Raw genomic sequence first — 27,235 nt, 5'->3', positions numbered from 1 at the left:
TCAGTGCTCAGACTAAATACCCCTGGAATTTTGGGAACTGGGTTTTTATCTTCCACTCTGGCACCAGCAAACTGCATTTGCATCAGCACCTTGCAAGCTGCATGGTTGGGGGATATGTGATGGTTGCCACTGCATGCACACTGTAATTCTGTGGTATTAACTACAGTTTACCAGCCTCTTCCTCCCACTCTTCTCTGGATGCTGTACACTCTTCTACTGTACTCCAGAGTTTTTGAAATAGTTGATTCCAACAGTTCTTGCCTGTTTAATAGTTATTCTGGTGGAAAGACTGCTTTCTGGAGCTTCCTACTCTGCCATCTTCTCACAATCCCCCCTTCCACCCACTTCTACTGCTTCCTAGTCCAGCTCTTTTTTCATAGCATTTAATCTAGAGCTGCCCAGGCCCAATGTAGGATAATGAGATGCAATTCTGTCACTCTTGTGTCTCAACTATGCCTGTAGTAATAGCAATCTGGGGCTTTTAAGGCAGAAATCAGAAACTCAAATACCTATGAGGGCCAAGAGTTCAGGGTGAAATAGGCTGGTGTACAGCAACAGGGAGGGGGGGAGCACAGACACAGACTAGTGGAAGCAATAGCCACTTCTCAGCTACAACTGCTTGCTATCACATAGGAATTGCAGGCCCACTGTTGCCAGACCTTCTGACATTTGAAAAATTTTTTATCTCAATTTTGATGTGAAATCTTTGGATTTTTAAAAGTAGGAAACTAAATGAATCAAAAGGAAAAAAGTCATGTGATCAAATAAAGCACATCTGTGCACCAGATTCAGACCAAATCCACTATCTTGTTTTTACTAATGATGAATAGTTGAAGCCCAAATGTCTCCAAACTTCTTCAAGCTCCCCAATGTTCTTATATATTGGCAGGCTGCCAGTGCATAAGAAAAGTATAATGTCCTTAGCTTCTAATACAAAAAGAATCAAGATTTACCATCTTCAAGATGTGGATGCTGGCACACACCCCAGGTGAATGATCTCCTTGAACACATTCATCTACATGTTACCATCTCTCCCTAGGACCAACCAGGAGGTTGAATGCACTGACATAAATTGACAACAGAATTGTTTGAAGACAATACTCCAGTATAATGTTTTAAAATCACTGTCTTTCTTCAGAATTTTAAAGAAAATTCCTAATACTTTGGGTGAACTGTCATCAGTGATATCAATATGCTAATTATTATGCAACAGTTATAATATACTATTAACACATGGCCAAGAAAAGCTATTGCTATAAAAGCTATTACAAAATTAATATATAAACATATGTGGTGACAGGAAGCATTACTTACTTAGACGTGGCATATTGGAAAGGGCCACATAACTTGGATGATGAATAATTGTAATATTAAAGGTTGCCTTCAGAGCAGGCTCATCAAAACAAGGGAAAACATTCCTTGCAAATGTTGGTTCCATCTGAGAAGCCAGCAGGGCCCTGAAATACAGGTGTGGGGAAAATCCATTTATTTGTATCTCAATACATCAATGGAAACAACATATATATATATATACTGAGGAACAATGGCTTATAATTAAGACTGGGGTGCAGGAAGGAGTAAGAATGCTTTCCCTTCATCTCCTTCAAGGCCCTCCCCATAAGACACACACAAACCCCCAATTCTCACTGCCCTTTCAATTCTTGTAAGACCCAAAATATTTTTAAAAACCTTATATGAACACAAAATAACATTTGCTTCATTGCATCACGGGCCTATAAACCTTTTTACAAACAAAATGAGAACAAATATAGCCAATATGCTATGCCAGTCTTTCGAGAACAAGATTTTTGCAAACAGGATTATTTCTTTAGGAATGGTTCATTGCTTTAATCCTCTACCAAAGTAAAAGTCAGTTGAAGAAAGTTTACATTTTTCTTTTTCTCACATATCCCTGTCTTCTTCTTAGTTGAAAACATAAAAATGTAAACAATAACAACTTTCATGTACATGTGAGTAGATTTATCAAATCCCCTCTGGTCCTTCCTTCATCTCCATGGAAAAAATGCAAATGTGCCATTATCCCACAGTGACTAATGATTTATAGGTAACAGTTTAGGGACAATAGAATACTCTGAGCAAGCAAGGACATTGTCAGGTTCACCTTCTGACAACAGCATGCATTCTAGTAAACAACTTTTTCCCCAAAATAAACCTGGAGTCTCCTTATCCTATTTTCTAAGACTTAGTGACTTGGGAATTTGCTTTAGATGACTACTGTAATGTCAAATTCCTCTTTCTCCTGAGGACCTAAGACTTAGTAGTTCAGGCCCAGCTCTTAGAAAAATAAAAGGTGAACTCCATAACAATATCATCTCAAGAACCCATACCCTTTCCATTACCCACCTCTGTGAATCCCTCTTCTACCACGGTGAGGCCCCTGCTCACAGAAAAATCCACACAGATGTAGGAAGGAACACAATATTAACAACACATTCAAAAACGTCTCACGGTTAATTGGATGTATCCATTACCTCACTGTGACAAAACTATCATCTCCAACAAGCCTGTTTGGGCCCATTTGCTCTCTCCTAATATATTCTAGCACGCATGAAATGTAGGGAGGCCTGTGGACTCTAACATCAGCTAAGGGGTCCGTCTCATGACCAAAATCCTACATGTGATCTTCCAGACCCGACCACAGGCAGTTACAAAGGCTTTACCTGCCAGGTCTCATGGGGAAATCTGCCCTCCCCACACAGACTTTGCGCACAGCCAGTGCATTGCAGTCTCTTAAGGGAGTTGCAGTCAAGGACTCAGGCCCATCTGACCAGTCATATTCTTATGCACATCTGCACTCCTAGCCCAGAACCTCCATTTGGAGACCTCCTTTTCAGCCAAGGCCTTCCCCAGGCACCTCTGCTGACACCTCTTTATTGGGGGCAGAGGGAGTTGGTGCACCTTGAAGACACTTTTCTTGACTCTGACTCAGTACTTTTCCACTCTTAGCCTTCCTTCATTCCCTTCCCCCAGTCCAATTCCATAAAATCGCAGAAGCTATTTATTTGGGGCTTTCTCAGCAATGAGATGATTCCCACATCTGAGATGATCTGACCATCACCCAGCATTGTTCCATGTAGGAAAATAGAAAACTGAAGGAGTTAGCATTTTATCTTGCTGAACCTTTTGCTTATACTTCCCCAGCTAGGTGAGTAAAGGCTTGACTGTTACTTTCATTTTGGCTTGTTATCTTGACTACATCAACACCTGGCAACTCAATGCTCTCATCTCAGCTAAGTACTTCAGCTACAAGACCCTGCTTTATCTACTAGCTACTGAGCAATTCTGGAAAAGTCATATAACCCTGCTGAGCCTCTGTTTTCCTAGCTAGGGAATAATAATACTACCTACCTCATATTGTTTTTTTTTAGCTTTTACATTATTATTAACTATATTTTACAACAATATGACCATTAAATTCTCCTATATTCCTTCTGCTCTCATAAATTGTTTTGAGTCAGATAAACTGTAAAGGAATTCAAAGAGGGATAAGTACAGGGTAGGGATAGAAAGTTGGAAATCACTAATTACAAATGCATTTTAAAAGGCCCCATGGGTCACAGTTGACCACAAGTTGAAAATAAGTTGGGTTTGTCTCCCTCAACAAATTTTAAGTTACTGGAAGTTGGGGATTATGTGTTTCTTCTCCTGTATCATTTACAATACTTGGCAAAAAGCTGGGTTTACAGCAGTTGAGTAGGTATTTGCACAGCCTTGGAGGTACTATAAAGACAGCTTGATACTAATATATACAAAAGAATTTGAACTACATTTGCAGAGTTTGCGTCACTGGAATTTGTTTTGTAGTTTTTTGATTGCTATCTTTCCAAGAGATGAGAAAAGGTAGAGAAGATTCAAGCAACTGGCAACAGAGTAGAAAGAATGTTGAGCAGGGAATTCAGCAACCTGAGTTCCTGCTCGGGATCAGCAGTGTAACTCAGTTGTTTAACATAGGGAAAGTTACTTACACTCTTACACATCCATTTCTATAAAATGCCAGGATGGGAGTAGATGATCTCTTGGGCTACTTAAAGTTCTGAAAAATATCTAACAGGATGGAAAAATGAGCCCATGAAATGATTATAACTGAGTCATCTAGAGTTGAGATAACGGTTCCCTTAGGGGTTCACGCCCCACCTTCAGGAGGTCTATGAGTGCCTGGACATTGTAGGAAGGGGGATATACTAACTTGAAAAAAACTATAGTATAAAGTGAAAAAATACATCTAATTCTATAATATACGTTTATATGTTTGGAAAGTCAACAAATGCCTAATGCTTTTGTAATAGAAACTACAGAAAGTAAAGTTGTAGCATCTCAGCGGCTATGACTTCACAGAGCACTACTGACTCTCAAAGAGGGAGGAAGGTGGGAAGCAGGGAGAAAATCAGACTCTCCAAAGAAGTGGGGAACTAATATTCATTAAAAGGAGCTATGGGCTCAAAAAGGCAAAAAGATACCAGCTTAGAGAGTTTCCACTTTAATAAATCAAACATCATGCAAGTGCCTTCCAATTCCGTGTTTCAGATCTCCAGAGAAATGAAATAAAAAACTTCTTTTGGATGTTGTTCAACTATTTCTCTTCCTAGTTTTAAACAAAGAGAAAAAGTTAGGGGGAAAAACCCTATAATATGTGGTCTTCCTGGCCCTCAACCTTAACTGCAAAGGTCAGGGACAAAAGCAGCACAGCTAATCTCACTGGACCACATCTGGGGAAACTCAGGCTGGTGTTTCATTCCTCCTCTCTCTGTAGTTGGCTCAAGCAACTCTGTAAGGATTTCATAACTTCAGAAAATAGAAGTATTCACCACCCTCTCTTCCCTTCAAACCTCACTGGAACATGCTATTATAGTGCCCACTAAGTCTATATTTAGAGTGGTCAGCCTGTGAGGGAGCTAATGTGGAAGAATTTGTCTTTCAGGGGCTCAGTATTGCAGAGCCATCTTCTGCCTTCTGGTATAGCCAGAGAATCATGACTCATTACCTTTTTGTGCTGGAAGAGATCGTAATGATCAAGAAACACATGGTGCCTTGGGGATCGATCTACTACCCTGTAAAAATATCTACTCAGTAAAGTATTTCATTTTAAATTATTTTATGAATTCTGTATGCCTACAGATCTAGTTAACAAGTGTTAAATAACATAAGCTGGCCAAGGATTAAAGAAGATTCTTCAGAGTATTATCCAAAAAAAGTGTTGTTTTTTTTTTTACACAATAACACATCCAGAAATTGAAATGTTTAGTAGAGCCAGACATTACACCACTGGACTGTGGTTCAAGGAGTGGCCCATGAATCATGTTTGTTTATTACTTATGTAATAGGATCTTAAAACTGAAGTTTCCACTTAGGCAACAAAACAGATGCAAAACTCCAAAGAAAGGTGTCAAACCATCCTATAATGGTTTTCAATGTAAATGACTTTGAGAATCTGTTCCATGACTCTTGGGCACCTCAGCTATATCAAGGGCATAGAAGAGGGTCGGGGAGTGGAGAGAAACATGATAAGAGAAGAGATCTCTTGGCATGGGGTGAGGTTAAGATTTTGGCAAGCTCTTTTGCCAGAGAGTTAGGAGGATGTGCAACCCTCTAACCCTGAGCTAGGGAGAAAGGACCATTCAGAGGGGGATGTAAAGTATTTCCTGAGGCTGAGAAACTTTGAGGCTGGTGCTCAGTTCACTCTGGAGAAAGCTGAAATTGACACTGTGGCTAGATCAAACTCTTATCAGTGGGAAGCTAAAAGGCAATAGAAGAGTTAACTGCTTTGGAGGCAGAGCCAGAAGAGTACTGCTGTTTTAGGATAGGCATCTGTCTCAGGCAAAGGATGTATGAATGTTCCTTGGAAGAGCCATGGGCTCTGAAGCACAGAATGAGAAAAGAGTAAGGTCTTTTTTGGGTCCTGTTGATAGAGCTGATGGAGCCTGGAGATGCACTACTTTATGCTCAGGGGTCAAGGAAGGAGTGACCATTAGAACAGAGAAATAAGAGAAGCATCCTGCTGGGTCAAGGAAATTGTAGGAGAATGAGAAGCAGCCAGGAAACTCTGAAGAGTCCAGGAAAATGCCAGCTAAAGGGATGAAGGCAACTGCTACACCAGAATGAGACCAATTAACAAGAGTATTAGTTCAAATAAGAACTCCCATGTATCACTTCTCTCTGCCTCCCCCAGCCCCACTGACTATGGTGGGGTCAAAACAGCAGGTATCACGATACAAGGAGAGGAAGAGGAACATGAAGTGGGGAAATGGAGAAGACCCACCATCCCTTGCTTACTGCAGGCTTCCATCCTAATGCCCAAGTGTGGGGGACATGAAGGCAGAGCAGGACTGGATTTTCTAATTTCTGCATCAGGACTGTATTTACAGCTTAGTGACTGCAGATCATTCATGACCTAAGAACGAGCAGAAACTCATGGGCTTCTTGAGTCTTCATGTAGGAACAGGAAAGATTTATTCCATAGACTAAATTATAAAAGGATAATGCATTTTCACTGAATTATGAAGTGTGCTTTTTCAATAGACCAGCTACACTTGTTTTCAAAAGATAGGGGATCTAAATCCTTGACGAGTAAAACTATCTCCCAGAAAAAATTGCTCATCCACATGAAATATGTTGGTTCCATACCTGCATAGGATAATGGAATGACCTCTTGTCTCTGTAACAGCAATGACATCATGTGCCTAACATTTATGCTCACAGATCTTGTTTTTACAGTTCTAAATTCTTTCCAAATATTACTCAAATTTTGCTCTTGCTTGTCATACTATAAACACCATGCCAGATTAACTTGCATAAAAAGCAACTGCAAGGAAGTCAGGTCTGTTTGTTCTGACTACACCTGCACAAATGGATTGATTTTGATCATGCTGTTCTCACCTTTATTTGTCGCAAATAAAGATGTTACTTTTCTCCAACTATTTCATACTATCAAGCCATTCTCACTTGATCTTTCTATTTTCTTTTGTATAAATATTTCCCAGATTATTCTTATCTTTCATCAAGGGAATGTTGTAATCAGAATGTAAGAAGTATGCCTAAAGGAGTCTTTGAATAAGAATGGTATTATACATTTTCTCTTTTACTGAATTTCAGAAGTGGAAGAGACCTTGATGAATTTACACATGCAATAGCTGAGGCCCCAAGCATCTGTGCAATTCCTTAGACAACTAGTAAATGGCAGAGGTAGTACAGGCACCAGGACTCTAGCTCCCAAGTTTGGGGTCCTTTCCAATGCACTGCCTGCTTTGAAGTACAAAAGGTAATAAATACTAAAAGTAAAGTAAGATATCATGAAGATGACTGAGAAATAACTTTATATTTAATAGCATCTCCTAATCTACAGATGATGAGATTTCTGCTTTCTATCATTCAGGAGTAACATGGGCTGTATTTAGCTTTTTGTTGATTCTGCTTTAGGTGTTTTCACAGCTGAAAAATCTGGCAAAATATATGAAACAACTCTTTTCAGATATTGAATAATAGGAGGCACGGGATTATGATCCCCAAGAGAAGAGAAACAATAAAGGTCAACTCTATGACTACTCTGCCTTCGTACCTGGAAGTAATTTCTAAACTGTAGCATATGGATGGAGAACTGAAACAAGAGGCCAGTAGTCTCACTGAATTGAGGAGAAAAGAGAATTGTGTTCAGGGAGGCCTAATCAGCTATAATTTGCAGAGCAAAATAGAAGAGAGGAGAGAGTTATACAGAGAAAACACTTCAGAAATCTGCATAGGATTCCCCTTGAGTCTTTGGTCCAATAATCATCTGCATAAGTGTAGGGTGAAACTTCATATGATTAGGCAAAGAGCAGCTGGCATGGAAAGAACTGCCAGGGAGCAGTAAGCTGAGCAATTCCTGGAGCTCAAATAGTGCTTGGTGTAGTTGGAATTTTCACAAGCCAGAGTATAGAAATCTCCAGAGTATAATGGTTTTTCAACAAGATCAGAAGAGAATGTCTAAAGAATGTACTAAAGTAGCTCTAGTCTAAAGACTACTCTAGAGCAGCCCTGAAAGAGCTTAAAAACAAGCCTCTAGAAGATCTAACTGGTCAATAAGTAACTTAAGTGTTTATCAAAAAAATACCAAGATTCTTTAAAGCAATATAATAAAATCCAGCACTCAAAAATGTAATACCTCATGTTAGGTGTTAATGTCAGGTGTTCAATAAAAAATTGGAAAATGTACATTATTTGGAAACCAAAGAGTACGCTTCTAAATAACACACTTATCAAAGAAAAATCAAAAGGGAAATTGTAATTCAAACTGAATGAAAATGAAAAAAATATATATATAATAGTAGTTTGCCACTAAAGCAGTAGAAAAGTTATAGTTCAACACTTCCATTAGAACAGAAGAAAGATCTCAAATAATACCAATTACACACAAATTATTTAAGAAAATTGAAGAGGAGGGCATACTTGCCAACTCATTCTCTGAGGCCAACATTATTTTGATACAAAAAAGAGAGAGAAATAAAAACATTGCAAAAAAAAAGATGCAAAAGTTCTAAATGAAATTTTAGCGAATCAAATCCAACAAAATATAGAAAAGATAATACATCTTGACCAAGTGAAATTTACCTCAGGAATGCAAGGTTTGACTTTAGGAAATCAGTCAATGCAATTTACCATATTAACAAACTAAAAAGAAAAACCGTATGACCATCTCAATAGATGCAGAAAAAGTAATTGACACAATCTGACATCCACTCCTGGTAACAACTCTCAGGAAATTAGAAATAGAATGAATTTCCTTAACCTAATAAAGGTAACCCAGAAAAAAAAAAAACCATAGGAAAAATCATAATTAAGGGTAAAAGAGTGAATGATTCCCCCCAAACTGAGGAGCAAGAAAAGGATGCCTGTACTTATCATTTCTATACAACATTGTATGGAAGCTCAAGACATTGGAAAACATAAGAAAAAGAAATGGAAGTCATCTATGTAGCAGTTCTAATGAAGTCATTAAAAATGCTGCTAGAGGTAAAAAGTGAATTTAATACGGTTAGAGCATACATAGCATAGTCAATATACAAAAATTAGCCAGCCACAAACATTTGGAAATTGGAATTTTAAAAATTACCATTTACAATAGAATATGAAATATGAAATCCTTAGGGATAAATCTGACAAAACATGTACAAGACTTGTACATCAAAATTTACAAAACATTGCTGAAAGAAATTAAAGACCTAAATAATGAGAGAGAAAGATACCATATTCATGGGGTAGAATACTTAAGTTTTTAAAATTTGAATTCTCCACAAATTGATTTATAGATTCAATACAATCCCAGTGAAATCCTAGAAGGCTAGCAGGCTCTTTCTTTTTTTTTTTTGTAGAAATTAACAAACTAATACTAAAATTCATATGGAAACACAAAGGACTTTAGAATAGTCAAAACAACTTTAAAAAATAATAAATTTGGGGAATGAATTCAAGACAACCTGATTTATTTCAAGACTTAATATAAAGCTATAGTAATCAAGACTGTGGAATTAGCATAAAAATACATAAACAGATCAGTGGAACAGACTAGACAATCCAAAAATACACCCACATATATATGGAAACTGATTTTTTTCCACAAAGATGCAAGGACAATTAGTGATGGTGAAAGAAGAGACTTTTTAAAAAATGGTGCTGGAACAGTTTGATTTCCATAAGTAAAAATATGAACTTCAATCCATACCTCACAAAATATACAAAAATTAACTCAAAATATACCATAAATATAAAACCTAAAACTATAAAAATACATAGGAAACCCTAGAAAAAAATCTAGAAAAAAGCATAGGAAAAATCATTTGTGAACTTGGGATAATTAACCGTTGCTTATATAAAACACCAAATCCTGATGCATAAGACAGGCTAAAAGTAAAAGGATAGAAAACGTTTATCATGTAAACACTAATCATTACAAAGCTGGAACAGAAAGACGGGAGAGAGAATGCTGGTACAAAACATGATCTGTATAAGGCATATTCTCTTGAAAGTATCATGGGCAGGCCGGAAGGGGTTAGTATTTCTAGTATAGATTTATTCTTCGGATTTATCAAACAAAACAAACAAGACCTCATTCCAAACATCCTCAATCTACTTATGCCAATGAGAAAAGGAGTTGTCCCTAGTACTTTCTATTTTTTTGTTATTTTCCATGGAGTTAGATCCCCTGCTTCTCACATTCATTCAAGGCTTATATAAGTCTTTTTTTTTTTTAATTTATTTAATTCCCCTCCCCTCCCCCGGTTGTTTGTTTTCTGTGTCTTTTTGCTGCATCTTGTTTCTTTGTCCGCCTCTGTTGTCGTCAGCAGCACTGGAAGGGTGGGCGGTGCCATTCCTCAGCAGGCTGCTCCCTCCTTGGCGCTGGGCGGCTCTCCTTATGGGCGCACTCCTTGCGCGTGGGGCTCCCCTACACGGGGGACACCCCTGTGTGGCACGGCACTCCTTGCGCGCATCAGCACTGCGCATGGGCCAGTTCCACACGGGTCAAGGAGGCCCGGGGCTTGAACCGCGGACCTCCCATGTGGTAGACGGACGCCCTAACCACTGGGCCAAAGTCCGTTTCCCAAGGCTTATATAAGTCTTGCAGACAGTAAATGATGAAGTAGATGCAAAAAATTAAGGACCTTTTGAAAGAAGGGAACATCTTGGGTTCTCCTGACTGGCATGTCTTGAGTATCATTTCCTCCTTAATAGTCAAGCCTCAGTGGTTCCCATTGCTGGATGTGGCCCTCTCCTGGGCTCTGGCTTGAAGGTCAGTCCTCTGAGCCTGACTGCAACTCCCTTTGGAGCCACACCTGGGTGACCACTACTTCTGTAGCATTCTGCTACACAGTCACTTTGACCCCAGGCATGGTGGCCCTCTGTAACTCCCAAGTCCAAGTCAATGTCCTCAGCCCACAGGGGAACTTATAGATCTCCTTAGATTTCCCAAAGACCGCAGGGACCATTGGCCTAAGACACATCGACAATAAAGGGAAGGAAAGGGTTTCTGCTTTAAGGTACTCCCCAGACTCTCTTGGGATGTTTGTTTGTTTTTGTTTTTTTTTTTTTTTGCTGTGCTCTCCACCCTCCATTAGGTTCTACTCAGTAAGAGGCAAAGTGAGTCCTCTATCCATATCTCCTCAGATCTCTTTATCATTTCTGCTTCTGCTTCCACTAGCCAGCACCTGTGTCTCCTTGTGGATCTGTTTTGCCTGCACCCTGAAGAACAGAGTGTCTGGGTATGAACTTGGTCCCAGGGCCAGTCCATAGCCAATGACTTCCAGATGTGGGTGGTATAAATGCCCCAACTCCTTTGCTCCTGATGGGAACAACTCTGAAGTGTGACTTACGCTCTTTCCAGAACTCTCTGTCAGGAAACTTTGTTTGATATCATACCCTGGCTTGGCCTCCTTCCCTTCCAGTTGCTCTTCCTCATTCTCTGGCTGGTTTTTCCTGGGAACACTTTCTAATACATTACTCTCACAAGAAAATTTCTCAGGGTCACACTGTCAGAAAAGGAGGACAGTGGACATGAAATACACTTGTTCTCTCACTTATCTTTCTTTCTAGCCCTTCTTCCTACACTAGAAGGGCTTTCTGCTGCTCCTTACTAAACAGCAACTGCTCTTGTCAAAAAGAAAGGGGAGCAGGGGCACTAAATTTGGTTCAATACTTGAAAAATCAATCGTGGAAGACACCCTATGAACGGGTAAACAAGAAAAAAGTCACATGATCATACCAATTGATGCAGAAAAATAATATTTATCTGTACAAGCCCTCAATTAATACCCACCCATCATTTTTTAAAATCTCAGAAAAATAGGAAGAGAGAGAAACATCTTAAACCCGATAAAGAACATTTGTAAAAAAACCTTACAGCTAACTTCATACTTAATGATAGAAGAGTGAACGCTTTCCCCCTAAGATCGAGGCTCGGCAATAATATCCACTCTAACCACTGCTATTCAACATGTGCTGGAAGTACTCTCCAGCACAATAAGGCAAGAAAAGGAAACAAAAGTACAATGATGTTATGTAAGAAATAAAACTCCCTATTTGCAGATAACCATGATGATACATATAAAATCCCAAGGAGGGAAACGGACTTTGGCCCAGTGGTTAAGGGCGTCCGTCTACTACATGGGAGGTCCGCGGTTCAAACCCCGGGCCTCCTTGACCCATGTGGAGCTGGCCCATGCGCAGTGCTGATGGCGCAAAGGAGTGCCGTGCCACACAGGGGTGTCCCCCGCGTAAGGGAGCCCCACGTGCAAGGAGTGCACCTGTAAGGAGAGCCGCCCAGCACGAAAGAAAAAGTGCAGCCTGCCGAGGAATGGCGCCGCCCACACTTCCCGTGCCGCTGACGACAACAGAAGCGGACAAAAGAAACAAGACGCAACAAAAAGACACAGAAAACAGACAACCGGGGGAGGGAGGAGAATTAAATAAATAAATAAATAAATCTTTAAAAAATAAAATAAAATAAAATCCCAAGGACTCTTTTAAAAAGCTTCTAAAAATAAGTTCAGCAAGCTCACAGGATACAAGATCAACATGCAAAAATCAATTGTATTCCTATATATTAGTAACAAACACATGGAACCTAATTAAAAATAAAAGACCACTTAAAATTGTTCTAATAAAGTTAAATACTTAGATGTAAGGCTAACAAAACATGTAAAGGACTTATATGCCAAAAACTACAAATAGCTGATGAAGCAAATCAAAGAAAATCTAATAAATGGTCATGGATTAGAAGACTCAACATAATAAAGATGTCAATTCCACCCAAATTCTTATCAAAATCCCAACAAGAAGATTTTTTATATATATAAACAAAAGTATTCTAGAATTTATATGGAAAAGCCCAGGAACTAAAATAGCTAAAACAATTCTTAAAAAAAAAGGGGGAAGCAATTTTGGCTCAACTGATAGAGCATCTGCCTACCATATGGGAAGTCCAGGGTTCAAACCCAGGGCCTCCTGACCCGTGTGGTGAGCTGGTCCATGCACAGTGCTGATGCACAAGGAGTGCCATGCCATGCAGGGGTGTCCTCCCACATAGGGGAGCACCACGTGCAAGGAGTGTGCCCCATAAGGAGAACCACCCCACATGAAAAAGCACAGCCCACCCAGGAGTGACGCCACACACATGGAGAGCTGACACAGCAAGATAACACACACACAAAAAAACACAGATTCCCGGTACCTCTGACAAGAATGCAAGCAGACACAGAAGAACACACAGTGAATGGACACAAGAAAGCAGACAATGGGGGAAGGGGGGAAGGAAAATAAATAAATAAATAAATAATAAATGTTTAAAAAAGAAAGAAAGAATAAAGAGGGAATCACTTCACCAAATTTCTGGACTTATTATATAGTTACTGTAATCAAATCTGTGGTATTGGTGGAGATAAATGGAACAGAGTAAAGAACCCAGAAACAGCCCCATGCAAGTTTGACCATGATTGTTAGTTTTGTTTTTGTTTTGAGGTACCAGCACCAGGGATTTAACGCAGGACCTCATATGTGGGAAGCTGGTGGTCAACCTCTGAGTCACTGGGAAACACTGGCTCCCCTGAACTGGTTTTTTTCATTGTTTCTTTGTTTTGTTTGTTTTTTAGGGAATACTAGGGATTGAACCCCAGACCTTGTACATGGGAAACAGGCGCACAATCACTGAGCTATATCTGTTCTCCTGATTTTTGAATAAGATGCAAAAACAACTCCATGGAGGATGGATAAGCTGGGGCAATTAAATAACCATAAGCAAAAAATGAATCTTGATCTAAACCTCACATCTTACATAAAAATCAATTAGGGAAGTGGCTGTGGATCAATTGAATGGGCTCCTGTCCACCATGTGGGAGGCCCTCAGTTTGCGTCCTGGGGCCTCCTTGTGGAGGCAGGCTCACCCATACACCGTGGAGCACTGCCCAGCCAGCAGACGCAGCGGAGAGCTGACTCAGCAAAGGTGACACAACAAAAAAGAAGGGAGACAAGTGAGAACATAGAAGAACCTGCAGTGAATGGACACAGACAGCAGACAGCAAGCAAGTTGCAAGGGGGGGGGGGGAAATAAAATAAATACAGACACAGAGAGCAGAAAGCATGCAAAAAAATCAATTAAAATGGATCATTGATTTAAATGTAAAATTATATAACTTTTAAAAGATAATGAGGGGAAAATCCTCAGGACCTAGGAACTGGTGAATAATTTTTAGATGTGGCATGAATGCACAATCCATAAAAGAAAAATCAATAGACTGGCCTTCATCAAAATTAAAACCTTTATCAAAATTAGAACCCATTAAGAGGATAAAAAGATAAACTACAGATTTGGAGATAATATTTTTAAAGCACATATCTGACACAGGTCTCATATCTAGAATATACAAGCATCTCAAAACTCTAAAGTGAAAAAAAAATTTAAAAAACTGTTTAGATAATGGGCAAAAGACAGGAAGAGACAATTCACTGAAGAGGATATAAATATGGCAAATAGCACATGGAATGGTGTTCAACATCCCTGGTCATTAGGGAAATGTTAATTAAGACCACAACAAGATATCACCACATACCTATCAGAATGATTAAAATAAAATAAAATAAAATAAAAATTCAAATAACACTGACAATACCAAATGGTGGACAACAAGCAGAGAAGCTGGGTCTCTCTCATACATTACTGGTGAGAATGCAAAATGACACAACCATTCTGGAAAGTAGTTTGGAAGTTTCTTATAAAAATGGATATACTTACCATGTTATCATCCAGCAGTTGCACACCTGGGCACTATCCCAGATGAATGAGAACTTATGTCTGCATAAGAACCTACAGACAAATATACATTGCAGCTTTATTTGTAGGATCCCCAAACTGGAAACAACAAAAATGTCCCTCAATTGGAGAATGGATAAACAAACTGCAGTACACCTGTATTAGTCAGCTAAAGGGGTGCTGATGCAGAATACCAGAAATTGGTTGGTTTTTATAAAGGGTATTTATTTGGGGTAGGAGCTCACAGTTAACAGTTCATAAAGCATAAGTTACTTCCCTCACCAAAGTCTATTTCCATGTTTTGGAGCAAGATGGCTACTGACGTCTGTGAGGCTTCAGGCTTTCTGGGTTCCAGCGTTCCTGGAGCTTGCTTTTCTCTGGGTTAAAGGTTCCTTCCTTCCTGATGCTGCTTCTCTTTCATCTGTGTGAGACTTCCCAGGGCTCCAGCTTAAGACTTCAGCATTAAACTCCAACATCAAAACTCCAACACCAGTAAAGCCTTAACTCTGTTCTTTGCTATGCCTTATATCTGTGAGTCCTCACCCACCAAGGCCCTAATCATAACTCAGTCATGCCCAGGTACAGATCCAATTACAAGTATAATCCAGTATTTCTTTTTAGAATTCATCAATAATAGTAAACTGCTACAACACCCATGCCATAGAATACTGCTTAGTAATCAAAAGGACCAAACTTTTGATATACACAACAAGAATGCATCTCAAGGACATTATGCTGAGAAAAAACAAATTATAAAGGTCACACACTGTATGATTCCATTTATATAAATTTCTCAAAATCACCAAATTACAAAGATGGGAAACGGATTAGTGGTGCCAGGTGTTAGAGGTGGAGACTGGGAGAGGTGGGTATGACTATAAAGGGTCAGAGAGGTCTTTGTGGTGACAGAATAGTTCTACTTTTTAATTGTAATGATGGTTACACAAATCTACACAGGTGATAAAATGACATAGAACTATATAAGTGCATAGTACTAATGTTAAATTCCTGTTTTGATATTGCACATTAATATAATTATGTAAGATATAACCATTGGCAGAAACTGTATAAAGGATACAAGAGATCTCTATACTACCTTTGCAACTTCTTGTGAATATATAATTATTTCAAAAAAAAACTTTTTTTTTAAAATGGGGGCACTTGTTGTAGGCATCAAATTACCTCAGGCAAATATAAATCTCTGAACGCCACTCTGAATTGACTGATTTAGAATTATTGAGGTGTGCCACAGGAATCTGTTTTTAACAAGTTTCTCAGGTGATTCTGATGGACAGTAAAGTTTGTGAAATGACCACTTGAATACAGGATTTTCCAAAAAAAAAGGATTTGAAAAGATTTTTGGCAACCCCAAACACATTACTATGTAGCTCTGACATACACATGAAAAAGTCAGTCTTTTACCAATTTTCTGATTATATCAACAGAAAGTCTCAGGTTAGTGTTATTTACCTTAAACATTTAATTCTGTTTCTCCTTTGTAGCAATAGAAAGCATCCTTTAGATTCAGAACCTTCAGAGTCTTTATCAGACAACAGGAATAAGTTCAACTGAATAAGATTGTTTCAGTATTAGTGCCATTACCTTCTATAAATTGCAAGTGGTTTTCCATTTATGATAACGGCACAGAATTTCCTTTTTAAATAAATCTACTTACTATTTTTGTTTAAATCAATTAACATTTTTAGTAAATATTGTGGCAGTAGATAATTCAATACCCATGATATGCCAGTGAATGAAGGTTGGGAAACACTGGTTTGAGGGACATTAATATTTGGATCTTGTTCTCAACTTTCTACATGTGGAAGGAAGGATCCAGACACATATATAAAAGCACAGGGTGGGAAGAGGATGTGGCTCAACTGATAGAGTGTCCACCTACATATAGGAGGGTCCAGGGTTCGATCCCCAGGGCCTCCTGACCCATGTGGTGAGCTGGCCCACATGCAGTGCAGCTGCAAGGAGTGCCATGCCATGCCGGAGTGTCCCCGTGTAGGGGAGCCCCACTCGTAAGAAGTGTATCCCGCAAGGAGAGCCGCCCCACATGAAAAAAGCTCAGCCCACCCAGGAGTGGGGCTGCACACACAGAGAGTTGACACACAAGATGACGCAGCAAAAAAGAGACACAATTTCCCAGTGCCACAGGCTAATGCAAAAGGGCACAGAAGAACACATAGAGAATGGACACAGAAAGCAGACAATGGGGGAAAGGGAGAGAAATAAATAAAAAATAAATCTTAAAAAAAAAAAAAAAGCACAGGTTTAAAGCACCCAGAAGATGGCTCCATTATGGCAGAAAAGTGATGGCTCCTGCTAAGTTGAGAAACGTAGAGGGTGGGTGAGAAGTATCCCTGAGCACCCTCTGTGGCTAGAAAACAGTAACCATAAGTCCTAAACTTTTGAATTATGAGATTGATGCTCTTTGAATATTCTCAGACCATTTTCCTTCCCTTCTCCATAATTCATAATTTAAAAACTGAACTGTGATAAAGTGTTGCCAGAGAAGCAACATAAACATTCCAAATGCTACATCTGGAATTAGAGAATTTCCAGGAAAAATACAAATTCATGTTTTCCCATCTGGAAATATTCTACTTGGACTCATATCTTTTTAGGAACTTGGCAAGTTCCAAGTTTAGATAACAAGAAGTTTGCTCCCTAACAATTATAATCTGATCTAATGATAGTAGCTACTGTTGCTCCATTGTGAGCCTGTCAGTATGTACCCCTTTATCATTTAATCCTCAAAAAGTTGACAGTTATTATCTCTATTCCATGAAATGAGGCAACAGACTCAGAGAGGTTAAGAGACTGGCTTAAGTCAAGACAACTAAGGTTCAAACCCAGACATGATGAGCTTCAAAAATCTGCCTCACCACCAGCCATTATTTTGTAGAGACTTCTTTGTGACCTTTGCTTCAAGCACAACCTTGAGGTTTCAGAAACAAAGAGGAACAAGGTAACTGCTCTCCCAAGACACAACTGCCTTGGCCTTTGCCACCCAATGCTCTATGAATATCTGAGGGACTTAATTAAGATTTCATTGTTTGTGTTTTAATGTTCTCAAACTATGGCTTCTAGTTACCTTTACAGATGGCAGCACAATAGAAAAATGGAAAAGGACTTCCATATTTCATATTTGCAGAGGGCTGTGGACCATAGCCATGCTAAGACAGGAGGAAGGTAGAGATGGGTAAGCAGATGACGTGGGGGTTTTTTGTTTTATTTTTATTTTTTAAAATTTCTCTCCCCTTCGCCCCTCCGTCCCCCCAGTTGTTGTCTGCTCTCTCTGTCCACTTGCTTTGTGTTCTTCTGTGACTACTTCTATCCTTACCAGCGGCACCGGAAGTCTGAGTCTCTTTTGGTTGCGTCATCTTGTTGTGCCAGCTCTCTGTGTGTGCAGCACCATTCCTGGGCAGGCTGCACTTTCCTTCCGTGCTGCGCAGCTCTCCTTACAGGGCGTACTCCTTGCATGGAGCTCCCCTACGCGGGTCCACCCCTGCGTACATGGCAGGGCACTCCTTGCACGCATGGGCCGGCTCCACACTGGTCAAGGAGGCCCCCGGTTTGAACCGCGAACCTCCCATGTGGTAGGCGGATGCCCTATCCGTTGGGCCAAGTCCGTTTTCCCAGATGACATTTTACTGACAGAACAGACAGTAGAAAACAGTGAAACACTCACTGTTGAGAAATGTGTGAGAAGAGCATGCATTTTTTTTCTGTGAAAGATCTTGCACCTTGAACTACACACAGTTATCATTTTAAGTTTCCCAGTGCCCATAAGTCCTGTAGCACATCATCCTAACAGAGATTTTTCAAAACTGTTTTTCAAGCATGGATGCATTTTTAGAAGAGAAAACCCAGGAATGCTGTACATAAAAGAAATGTTACAGATTACACATTCATGAAGGCAGCTCATTAAACTTATTTAAAAGCCCTTTAAAATTTTGAAAATAGTGCAGGGAATGGATTAAGGTGTAATTATTCGGTTTCTTTCTCCTCAAAGAACATCTGAGTGCATTTTCTCTAATAATAAAGGGCAAAGTACATGCAATTGTGTAAACCGAAAATTCTCCACCAGCATGAGTGAAGAGAGAGAGCGCCAGTTTGCCAAAGGACCTTTTAGGCGTTTTCCACATAAACCTTCTCCCCAGCTCTGGCTGGAGGTCAGTAATGTGGTCACAGAAAAGGGAAAGAGGCAACTCATCTTGAGCAGGGGCTGGAAACATTCGGTGTGGGAAACTTTATCTCAAATGAGTGTAAGGAGAACGCATGTAAATTACGTGAACTTACTGAAAGTTTTCTTTCTATCATCTATTATCTATCTATTATCTATGACGTATCTATCTATCTATCTATCTATCTATCTATCTATCTATCTGTCTGTCTGTCTGTCTGTCTGTCTGTCTGTCTGTCTGTCTACTTATTTCAGCTGAGGAATCCAGAAACCTCCGGTCCCGAGGTTCTGCAGAGCTTGATCAGAAGAGGGAAGAGATAGCGACTGCGACTACCAAGGGCAAAACGGAACTCGGGCCCTAGGCAGGGGGTGGGAAAGGATGAATTACGGCAGTTGCGAAGTGTTTGGGAACCTTAACTAAAAAGGATACAGGCGCAAACAGCTCCAACATGGATCTATTTGTTCAAGAGCAGTAGTTACAGCGAGCAGAGAGGAAACAGGGGCAGAGAAGGTGGCTGAGCCCCAAGGGACTCTGGGTGCGGGAAGAGCAACGAAGCTGAGAAGGGTTTGAGGGTGAGTGCTTTAGCTCCGCGGGTCCCTAATTTCGATGCTGTGAATCCCTTAAAGATCTCGTTAAAAAGAAGACTCTGGTTCTCTTAGTAGGGTGGGGTTGTGAGTCAACCTTTCTAACCACACTTTCAGTATTACTGCTGCTGGTGGTCCACGGACCACACTTTGAGTAGCAAGGAATTTGCTAGAGAAGAAAGGAAAGGAATGCCGTTTCTGAAGACAACAAACTTCTGAAGTAGAAGGGATGCCAAAGTGGGTAAAGACAGAAACAAACCGGATGGGCTTGGAAAGAACAGAAAACTGGCCTGAGGAAGAATCATGGCCTCGGTGCCTTTATTCCGAACAAGGTCTCTGGAGGGACGGAAGGACGGAAACGCTCTGGCTCTGGAAGAAAACGTCGTGTGAGGTGGGCTGATGGCCCTTTGGGAAGGGGCAGGAGACGCGCACCTGGCCGCCTGCGCGGGAACCTGGGGCGGTCCTTACCTGCGCTCGCCCTGGTCAGTGTAGGTGTTGAGGAAGAGTCCCTCTCTGTTGTCCTGGTATACAGGGCCAGAGAAGCTAAGCTGAAGCTCGTAGCGGCCCCCGGGCTGCAGGGCCTCGCCGAGTTCCAGCACCATGTACTGTGTGTCCAGTGCAAACCACATGTCGTCCACGGGCACGCGGCTCTCTGTGGCTTTCCCGGTGCCGGGGGACAAGGGACCCCGCATCTCCGCACGCTCGCAGTCCAGAAAGAGGCTGTGCAACAGTAGCCGCGTGGTGGCCACCGCGCAGCGCATGGTGATAGTCACGCGGCCAGTGAAGCGCAACGACGGCGCCGAGAGCTCGTTGGGTCGCAGCCGGGGCCACAGCTCCAGCTCATAGTGCAGCGGCACGAGCCAGGGCGGCAGGCGCAGCTGGTCCCAGGGCCCGGGAGGTCGCAGGTTGCCCGGAGTGGCTGCCACCGCGGGCTGGCCCGCGGGGCCGAGCTGCGGGGTTGGCGGCGTCTGCTCCTGCGGGCCTGGCGGGAAGAGCGTGGCGCTCGGAATCCCGCGACCACTCAGCTCCGACGGCGGGACGCGCGCGCAGTGGCCGTACAGGGCGGCGAGCACCGCCAGCGTCAGCAGGAGAGCGGCCTCCAGCCCCGCCAGCAGAGCGACCACCGCGCGGCTCACGTAGAAGCCGGAGCTAGACGAGGGCTTCATGGCGGGGGTCTGGGGCGAGGACGACGTGGAAGCCTGGCGACCACAGCGGCGGCTCAAATCCCGGCCGGGGTGCTAGGTGATGAGGAACCCTTCCTCTCTGGTACCGTCCCTCCAACTCCTTCAAGAGTCTGGGAGGACTGGGAGGCTGGAGAAAGCAGCTGGGACCACGGTTTCCCCCTCCCAGCTAATCAGATGCAGGGCCGCCTGCCCACCCCACCCCACCCCACTCCCCCGCCCGCGACAGAGCCGGGGGAGGAGGCGGACCCCGCGCACCGAGGAGCGCGCCCCTTCGGGTCTGAAGGTAAAAACCGCGCGCAGGGGGCTCTCAAGATCCACAACGGGAGGGACGGTCGGATAAAGCTCAAGTCTGGACACCTCTGAAGTGGGTGTTTGGATTAATGAGATTTGCTGGGGGTGTGCTCCGGGTACGATTTCAGGAGTTGTTTGAAAAATGGACAGGTACGGAGCACCCTCGGCTCTTAAACCGCAATGCTGAGAGCCGGCAATCTCTGCTCGGTCGCCACCCCGACTTCGAGCGCTAGAGGGTGGGGTGGGGGAATCGAGGAGTGGGACCTTTGGGGGCTGGAGACGCTCTCTGAAATGCTCCTGTGCTGCGCGATCACCCCAATTAGAACAAACTTCCGGAGCCAGCTCTTTGACTCTAAATTCACCTGAACAATACCTGGCGGCACACTGTCCAGGAAACGAATGAGAGAAAGCCAACAAGTCCTTTTCGGCGGTTGGAGGACCGGGGGTGGAGGGCGAGAGAAAGTTGGGGAGTGTGGCGTCGGTATCCCCAGAGAAGGAGAGGGAACGGCAGCCTTACCGCCCGCACCCGCGGAAAGCATTCACTAAGCTCGGCATCTGCCCGAGGCGGGGTTTCGAGTCCCCGGGCGGGGTCTTGCTCTCAGCACGAAGACCCCTACCCTAGCAAAGGAAGACCTCCTGCTTTCAAAACCTGCGCATTTCCAGCAAAGGGAGTAAAACAATCAGGCAGCCAGCTTTTCCACCCGGAGACCACGCGGCTGGAATTCGTTTCCCAGGCGGTGCCCTAGCCGATGAGGTCTTTGGCATGCCGGGCATCTGTTTGCTATTTAGTTTGTGCGCTAGGGAGAGTTCCCGGGCCTGTGCGTAGGGTTCGGAGTCTGCACGCACGCACTCGGGTGATTTTGGGCTGGGGTTGCAAGTACTCAGAAGACTCTGGGGGCGGGGAGCTGGGGGGCGGGGGAGGATAGTTAAAGATCTGATTGCCGGCTGAAGATTTATTTGAGCGTGTCCAGCCTTAGATTCGTCCAGTTTTTCAAGGCGAAGTGAATTTTTTCATCACAGGTAATCAAACGAATTTCGCTTTCCTTCTTTGAACTGTTATTTCCCTTCCTACAAGAAAACCCTTCCACCTGAGGTCTGAGAGGGTAGAACGCTGTGATTCTCTCTCGGGAAATGTGGACTTCCCTGCCCCTTGAACCGAAATGAATTACATTAACTAAAACAAGACAGGGAAGAGGAAGGAGACACCAAGTCACACAGATGATTCTTGCTTCATCTATGGACCTGTCTCCTGATTTCCAAATTGGATTTGTTTTCTTCAGAAACGAAGCAATCGTATTTGAAAATAATATGACCACATGCATCACTCTCAGACGTCTTGGCTATAGCTAAGAGAGGAGAAGCTCCTTCTCTTTACCTACCCGAGGCTGCTAGAATTGTCAGCTGCTGTGCTAGTTTGCAAGGGCCTCTGGGTTTAGGTAATTTTCAGAAGGGGATTGTCACAGACACGGAGCTAAGTAATTAATTGCTGGCCTTACCAGCCCCTGGACAATTTCTTGAAGGAAGATTTAAAGATTACAGACTACCAAGGAAAAGTAAAAAGAAGTCAGTAAAAGATTTGTTTCAAACTCACATTAGAGGTGCCCCATCAGTTATATATAAGAAACTCTACCGAAAAGTATAAACATGGATGCATAGTATTTAATTCCATTTTTCTAATGTCATTTTAAAAAATTGCCTCCCACACAAGTTTTTAAAGTAATAAAATCATACCCAAATGATTCAGCAACTTAAATAGCTTATTTCACAGGAAGATTTTCTGATAAATCATTAATGTTACTCAAAAGAAGTTGCAAAATAACATGCCATCTGAGTCAGGATTATGATAACACTAAAAAAGAACTGGTAAATACTATTAATGTGAAAGATTTGACATCTCAGTGAAAGAGAAGTTATGGGACATAGATCAGTTGCCAAGAGCATATTCACTAGAATAAACACCCCTCCTCCCTCAATTTTTAAAAATCAGTTACTATTCCACTTAGCTAAAGCAGGGACATTAAACATTTTATAATACACTGGACAGCCCCCCACAACAAAGAAGTGTCCTACCCAAAATGTCAATAGTACCTCTGCTCAGAAATCCTGAGCCAAAGTGATAGATAATCCAAGACTTATATGCTACCAAGGCAAATCTTCTGCTTTACATCTTGTCCTGCTGCTATATACCTCTGTTATATTTTTTTATTGTTTTTAAATCAATTTTAGTGAAACATAGTCATAAACCACACAATTCATCTAAAGTGTACAGTCAATGACATTTGGTATAATCACAGTGAAGCATTCATCACTTCAATATTACAGCATGTCATTTATGTTTATGCTTTGTCATTTCTATTCTTTTCCCATCGTTATTTCTTGTATTTATGAATTCCTATAATATTGTATTAGCCATATGACTTGATTTTTTTCATTTATTTTGGCAATTAAATTTTTGAATAGTTAATATATTAAAAATGATAAGGGATGTACCACTTAGTACTCCCATCAGCAGTATATAAGATTGCCTTTTGAGTTGCCAATACTTCTTACTTTTTGACATTTAGTTTTCAATTTTCCTTATAGCATTTCCCCCTCTGTTTATAAAATAGTACATTTCCATTGTGGAAAATGTGGAAAAATATGGGAAAGTATTTTTTAAAAACTGCTAGTGGCATGACCCTAACTGCTTAAAGAGAGCCATTGTTTATTTGCTTTGTGTGTTTTTCTAGATATTTTATTATTAGAGTTGATACATATAGTGTAGGCAATTTTCCTCATTCCGTTTCAGTTCATTCCTTAAGTATTTGTCCATAACATTTCCTTGGTGAAGAGTTTATCCTCAATGAAATCACATTAAAAGACATAATTCAAAACATATCTAAATCAAAGCCTGAAATTGTGCAGAATATGACTGTCAGGATTCTTTCAGGAATCAGAACCCATACCAAATAGTTTAATAGTAGGAATCTAATCAGGGAACTAGTTTCAATGGTTTGAAGAAATGAAAAGTCAAACAGAATATGGTGAGGCAACCCAGCAGGTAACAGCAGCTCCCCATGGAGCTAGGGAAGAGGTGATGTCAGCAGGTCCCAAGAGCAGGGTTCATCTGGCAGGAGATGAGAGCATGAAGGGAGGGGCTGCTTAGCACAAGCTGAGGAGACTCAAGGAGCACCAGAGATACCAGGAGAGAGAAGAGTAGAAATTCCCTAGCTTCTCCTCTCTGCCCACCCTCAAAATCTCCTATCAATCCTCCCCTTTAGTTGAACCTATATGGAAACCAGTTGACAAGGCAGCCTCAGAAATTTAATTTGCAGGGGCTATATCTTGGCAATACAGAACATATCAGGGACAGGAAGGTCATGGATCTGATGAAATATAGGCCCAGGACCAATACAATGATGGACATGCAATAGAGAATGTGATTCTGCAGTTGATAAAACAAGCTTAAAAACTGTGGATGTGGCTCAAGTGGTTAAGCACCTGCCTCCCATATGGGAGGTCCTGGGTTCAGTTCCCAGTGCCAGTTCCCAGTACCTCCTAAAAAACAAAACAACAAGCAAAACAAAAAACCAACTAAGGGAAGCTGATGTGGCTCTGTGGTTGAGTACCGGCTTCCCAATACAAGGTCCCAGGTTCAATCCCCAGCCCCCGGTAGCTCAAAAAAGAAAGGGGGGGGGGGGAATTATAGGGGTTAGTTGCAACAGTTTTGTCACCAGAACACAGGTGTGTTGTGAAAACCATCTTAACCAATCTTTTTAAAAAAATTTTAAAGATTTATTTATTTATTTCAGCCCAAGTTGTCTGTTCTCTGTGTCCATTTGTTGTGTGTTCTTCTGTGTCCACTTGTACTTTTGTCAGAGGCACTGGGAATCTGTGTCTTTTTTTGTTGCATCATCTTGCTGCATCAGCTCTCCATGTGTGTGGCACCAATCCTGGGTGGGCTGCAGTTTCATGCAGGGTGGCTCTCCTTGCACAGGGGCCACTCCCTGTGCAGGGGGCACCCTAATGCGGGGGCGACTCTGCATGGGCAGGCACTCCTTGTATGCAGCAGCATGGCACGTGGGCCAGCTCACCACACAAGCCAGGAGGCCCTGGGTATCAAACCCTTGGGCCTCCTATATGGTAGGCGGATGCTCTGTTGAGTCACATCCGTTTCCCCATCTTAAACAATCTTAAGCCAAAATGAGAAAGGGAAAGAGTCATATCAACATTGTTGCCACTGGGCATGTAGATTCAGGCAAGTCCACCCCTACTGGCCACCTGATCTCCAAATGTGGTGGAATCAAGCAAAGAATTATTGAAAATTTAAGAAGAAGGCTGCTAAGATGGGAAAGAGCTCCTTCAGTACGCCTGCATCTTGGATAAACTGAAAGCTAAATGTGAATGTGGTGTCACCATTCATATCTCCCTGTGGAAATTTGAGACGAGAGACTATTAAGTGACCATCATTGATATCCCAGGACTCAGAGACTTTCAAAAACATGATTGCAGGCGCATCTCAGGCTAGCTGTGCTGTCCTGATTTTGCTGCTGGTCCTGGCGAAATTGAAGCTGGTATCTCCAGGAATGGACAGACCCATGAGCATGCCCTTATGGCTAGCACACTGGGTGTGAAACAACTAATTGTTTGTGTTAGCAACATGGATTCATTTGAGCCACCTACAGCCAGAAAAGAGAGGAGGAAATTGTTGAGGAAACCAGCACCTACATTAAGAAAATTGCGTACAACCCGACATTTGGGCCAATTTCTGGTTGGCATGGTGAAAACATGCTGGAATCAAGTGCTCACATGCCTTGGTTCAAAGGATAGAAAGTTACCTGTACTGAGGGATGGCAATGCCAATGGAACCAGGCTGCTTGAAATTGCATCCTGTCACCTACTCATCCAACGGATAAGCCCTTATATCTGCTCCTCCAGGATGTCTACAAAATTGGTGGTGTACTATCCCTGTGGGCCAAGTGGAAACTGGTGTTCTCAAACCTGGCATGGTATTACCTTTGTTCCACTCAGCATTACAACTGAAGTAAAGTCTGTTGAAATGCACTATGCAGCTTCCAGTAAAGCTCTTTCCTGGGGACACTGGGCTTCAGTGTCAACAATGTGTCCATAAAAGATGTTCATCATGGAATATAGCTGAGGGCAGCAGATAGGACCCACCATTGAAGGCAGCTGGCTTCATTGTTCAGGTGATTATCCTGCACCATCCAGGTGGAATCAGTGCTGGATATGCACCTCTGCTGGATTGTCACACAGCTCATATTGCTTGCAAGTTTGCTGAACTGGAGGAGATTGATTGCTGCTCTGGTTAGAAGCTGGAAGCTAGTCTGATATTGCAAATTCAAAACTTCTATAATAGGTGGCGGACTTGGCCCATGTGGAGCTGGCCCATACGCAGTGCTGATGCGCGCAAGGAGTGCCCTGCCATGCAGGGGTGTCCCCGCATAGGGGAGCCCCACGAGCCAGGAGTGCTCCCCATAAGGAGAGCCGCCCAGTGCAAAAGAAAGTGCAGCCTGCCCAGGAATGGTGCCACACACAAGGAGAGCTGACACAACAAGATGACACAACAAAAAGAAACACAGATTCCCGTGCTGCTGACAACAGAAGCGGACAAGGACTATGCAGCAAATAGATGCAGAGAACAGACAACCGGGGTCAGGGGGCGGAGGGGGAGAAGCGAGAGGAGGGGGAGGGGTAGCAGGAGGGAAATAAATAAATCATTTTAAAAAACAAAAAAACAAAAAACACTTCTATAATAAGTTTCTGGCAAGAATTCTATAATATGGTTCCTGGCAAGCCCATGTGTGAAGAGCTTCTCTGACTGTCCTCCTTTTCCTGGTCATTTTTCTGGTTCTGGTATGACACACACAGTCGCTGTCAGTGTCATCAAGGCAGTGGACAGGAAAGCTGCTGCAGCTGGCAAGGTCACCAAGTCTTCCCAGATAACTCAGAAGGTTAAATGAATAAAATCCAGAACACCTGCCATCCAGTCTTTGGCTGGTAGAAAAACAGTCTCAGAACTTTTTGTCTCAAGTGGCCATTTAAGTTTAATAGTAAAAGGCTGGTTAGTGTTAACAATGCATCATAAAATCTTCAGAAGGAAAGGAATATTTTGTACACTATTTGTTTCTTTTGTGTGACCATTTTAAGTCATAAAAAATTTTTAAATCAGTGCTTTTAAAATGGAAACAATTT

The 27,235-nt window shown here is 42.0% G+C and overlaps 1 protein-coding gene across 3 annotated transcripts in view; it reads right to left on the bottom strand.

The window, feature by feature from the left end:
- Window positions 1-20,904, bottom strand: part of LVRN (laeverin) — a 91,982-nt gene extending 71,078 nt beyond the window's left edge. For 2 of the 3 annotated variants that reach the window (XM_023591361.2, XM_023591362.2), the window contains exons 1-2: window positions 20,037-20,904; window positions 1,315-1,457 (exon numbers count right to left, since the gene is read on the bottom strand). In XM_023591361.2, the coding sequence (XP_023447129.1) occupies window positions 1,315-1,457; window positions 20,037-20,734 (841 nt within the window). In that variant the 5' untranslated portion in view covers window positions 20,735-20,904. The remainder of the gene's footprint in view (window positions 1-1,314; window positions 1,458-20,036) is intronic. The other variant, XM_004467260.4, reaches the window with a different exon arrangement.
- Window positions 20,905-27,235: the final 6,331 nt, after the last annotated feature.

Source organism: Dasypus novemcinctus, chromosome 2 (genome assembly GCF_030445035.2).
Source record: "Dasypus novemcinctus isolate mDasNov1 chromosome 2, mDasNov1.1.hap2, whole genome shotgun sequence".
NCBI classification, from domain to species: domain Eukaryota; kingdom Metazoa; phylum Chordata; class Mammalia; order Cingulata; family Dasypodidae; genus Dasypus; species Dasypus novemcinctus.
This window is presented reverse-complemented; position numbering and strand designations above follow the sequence as displayed.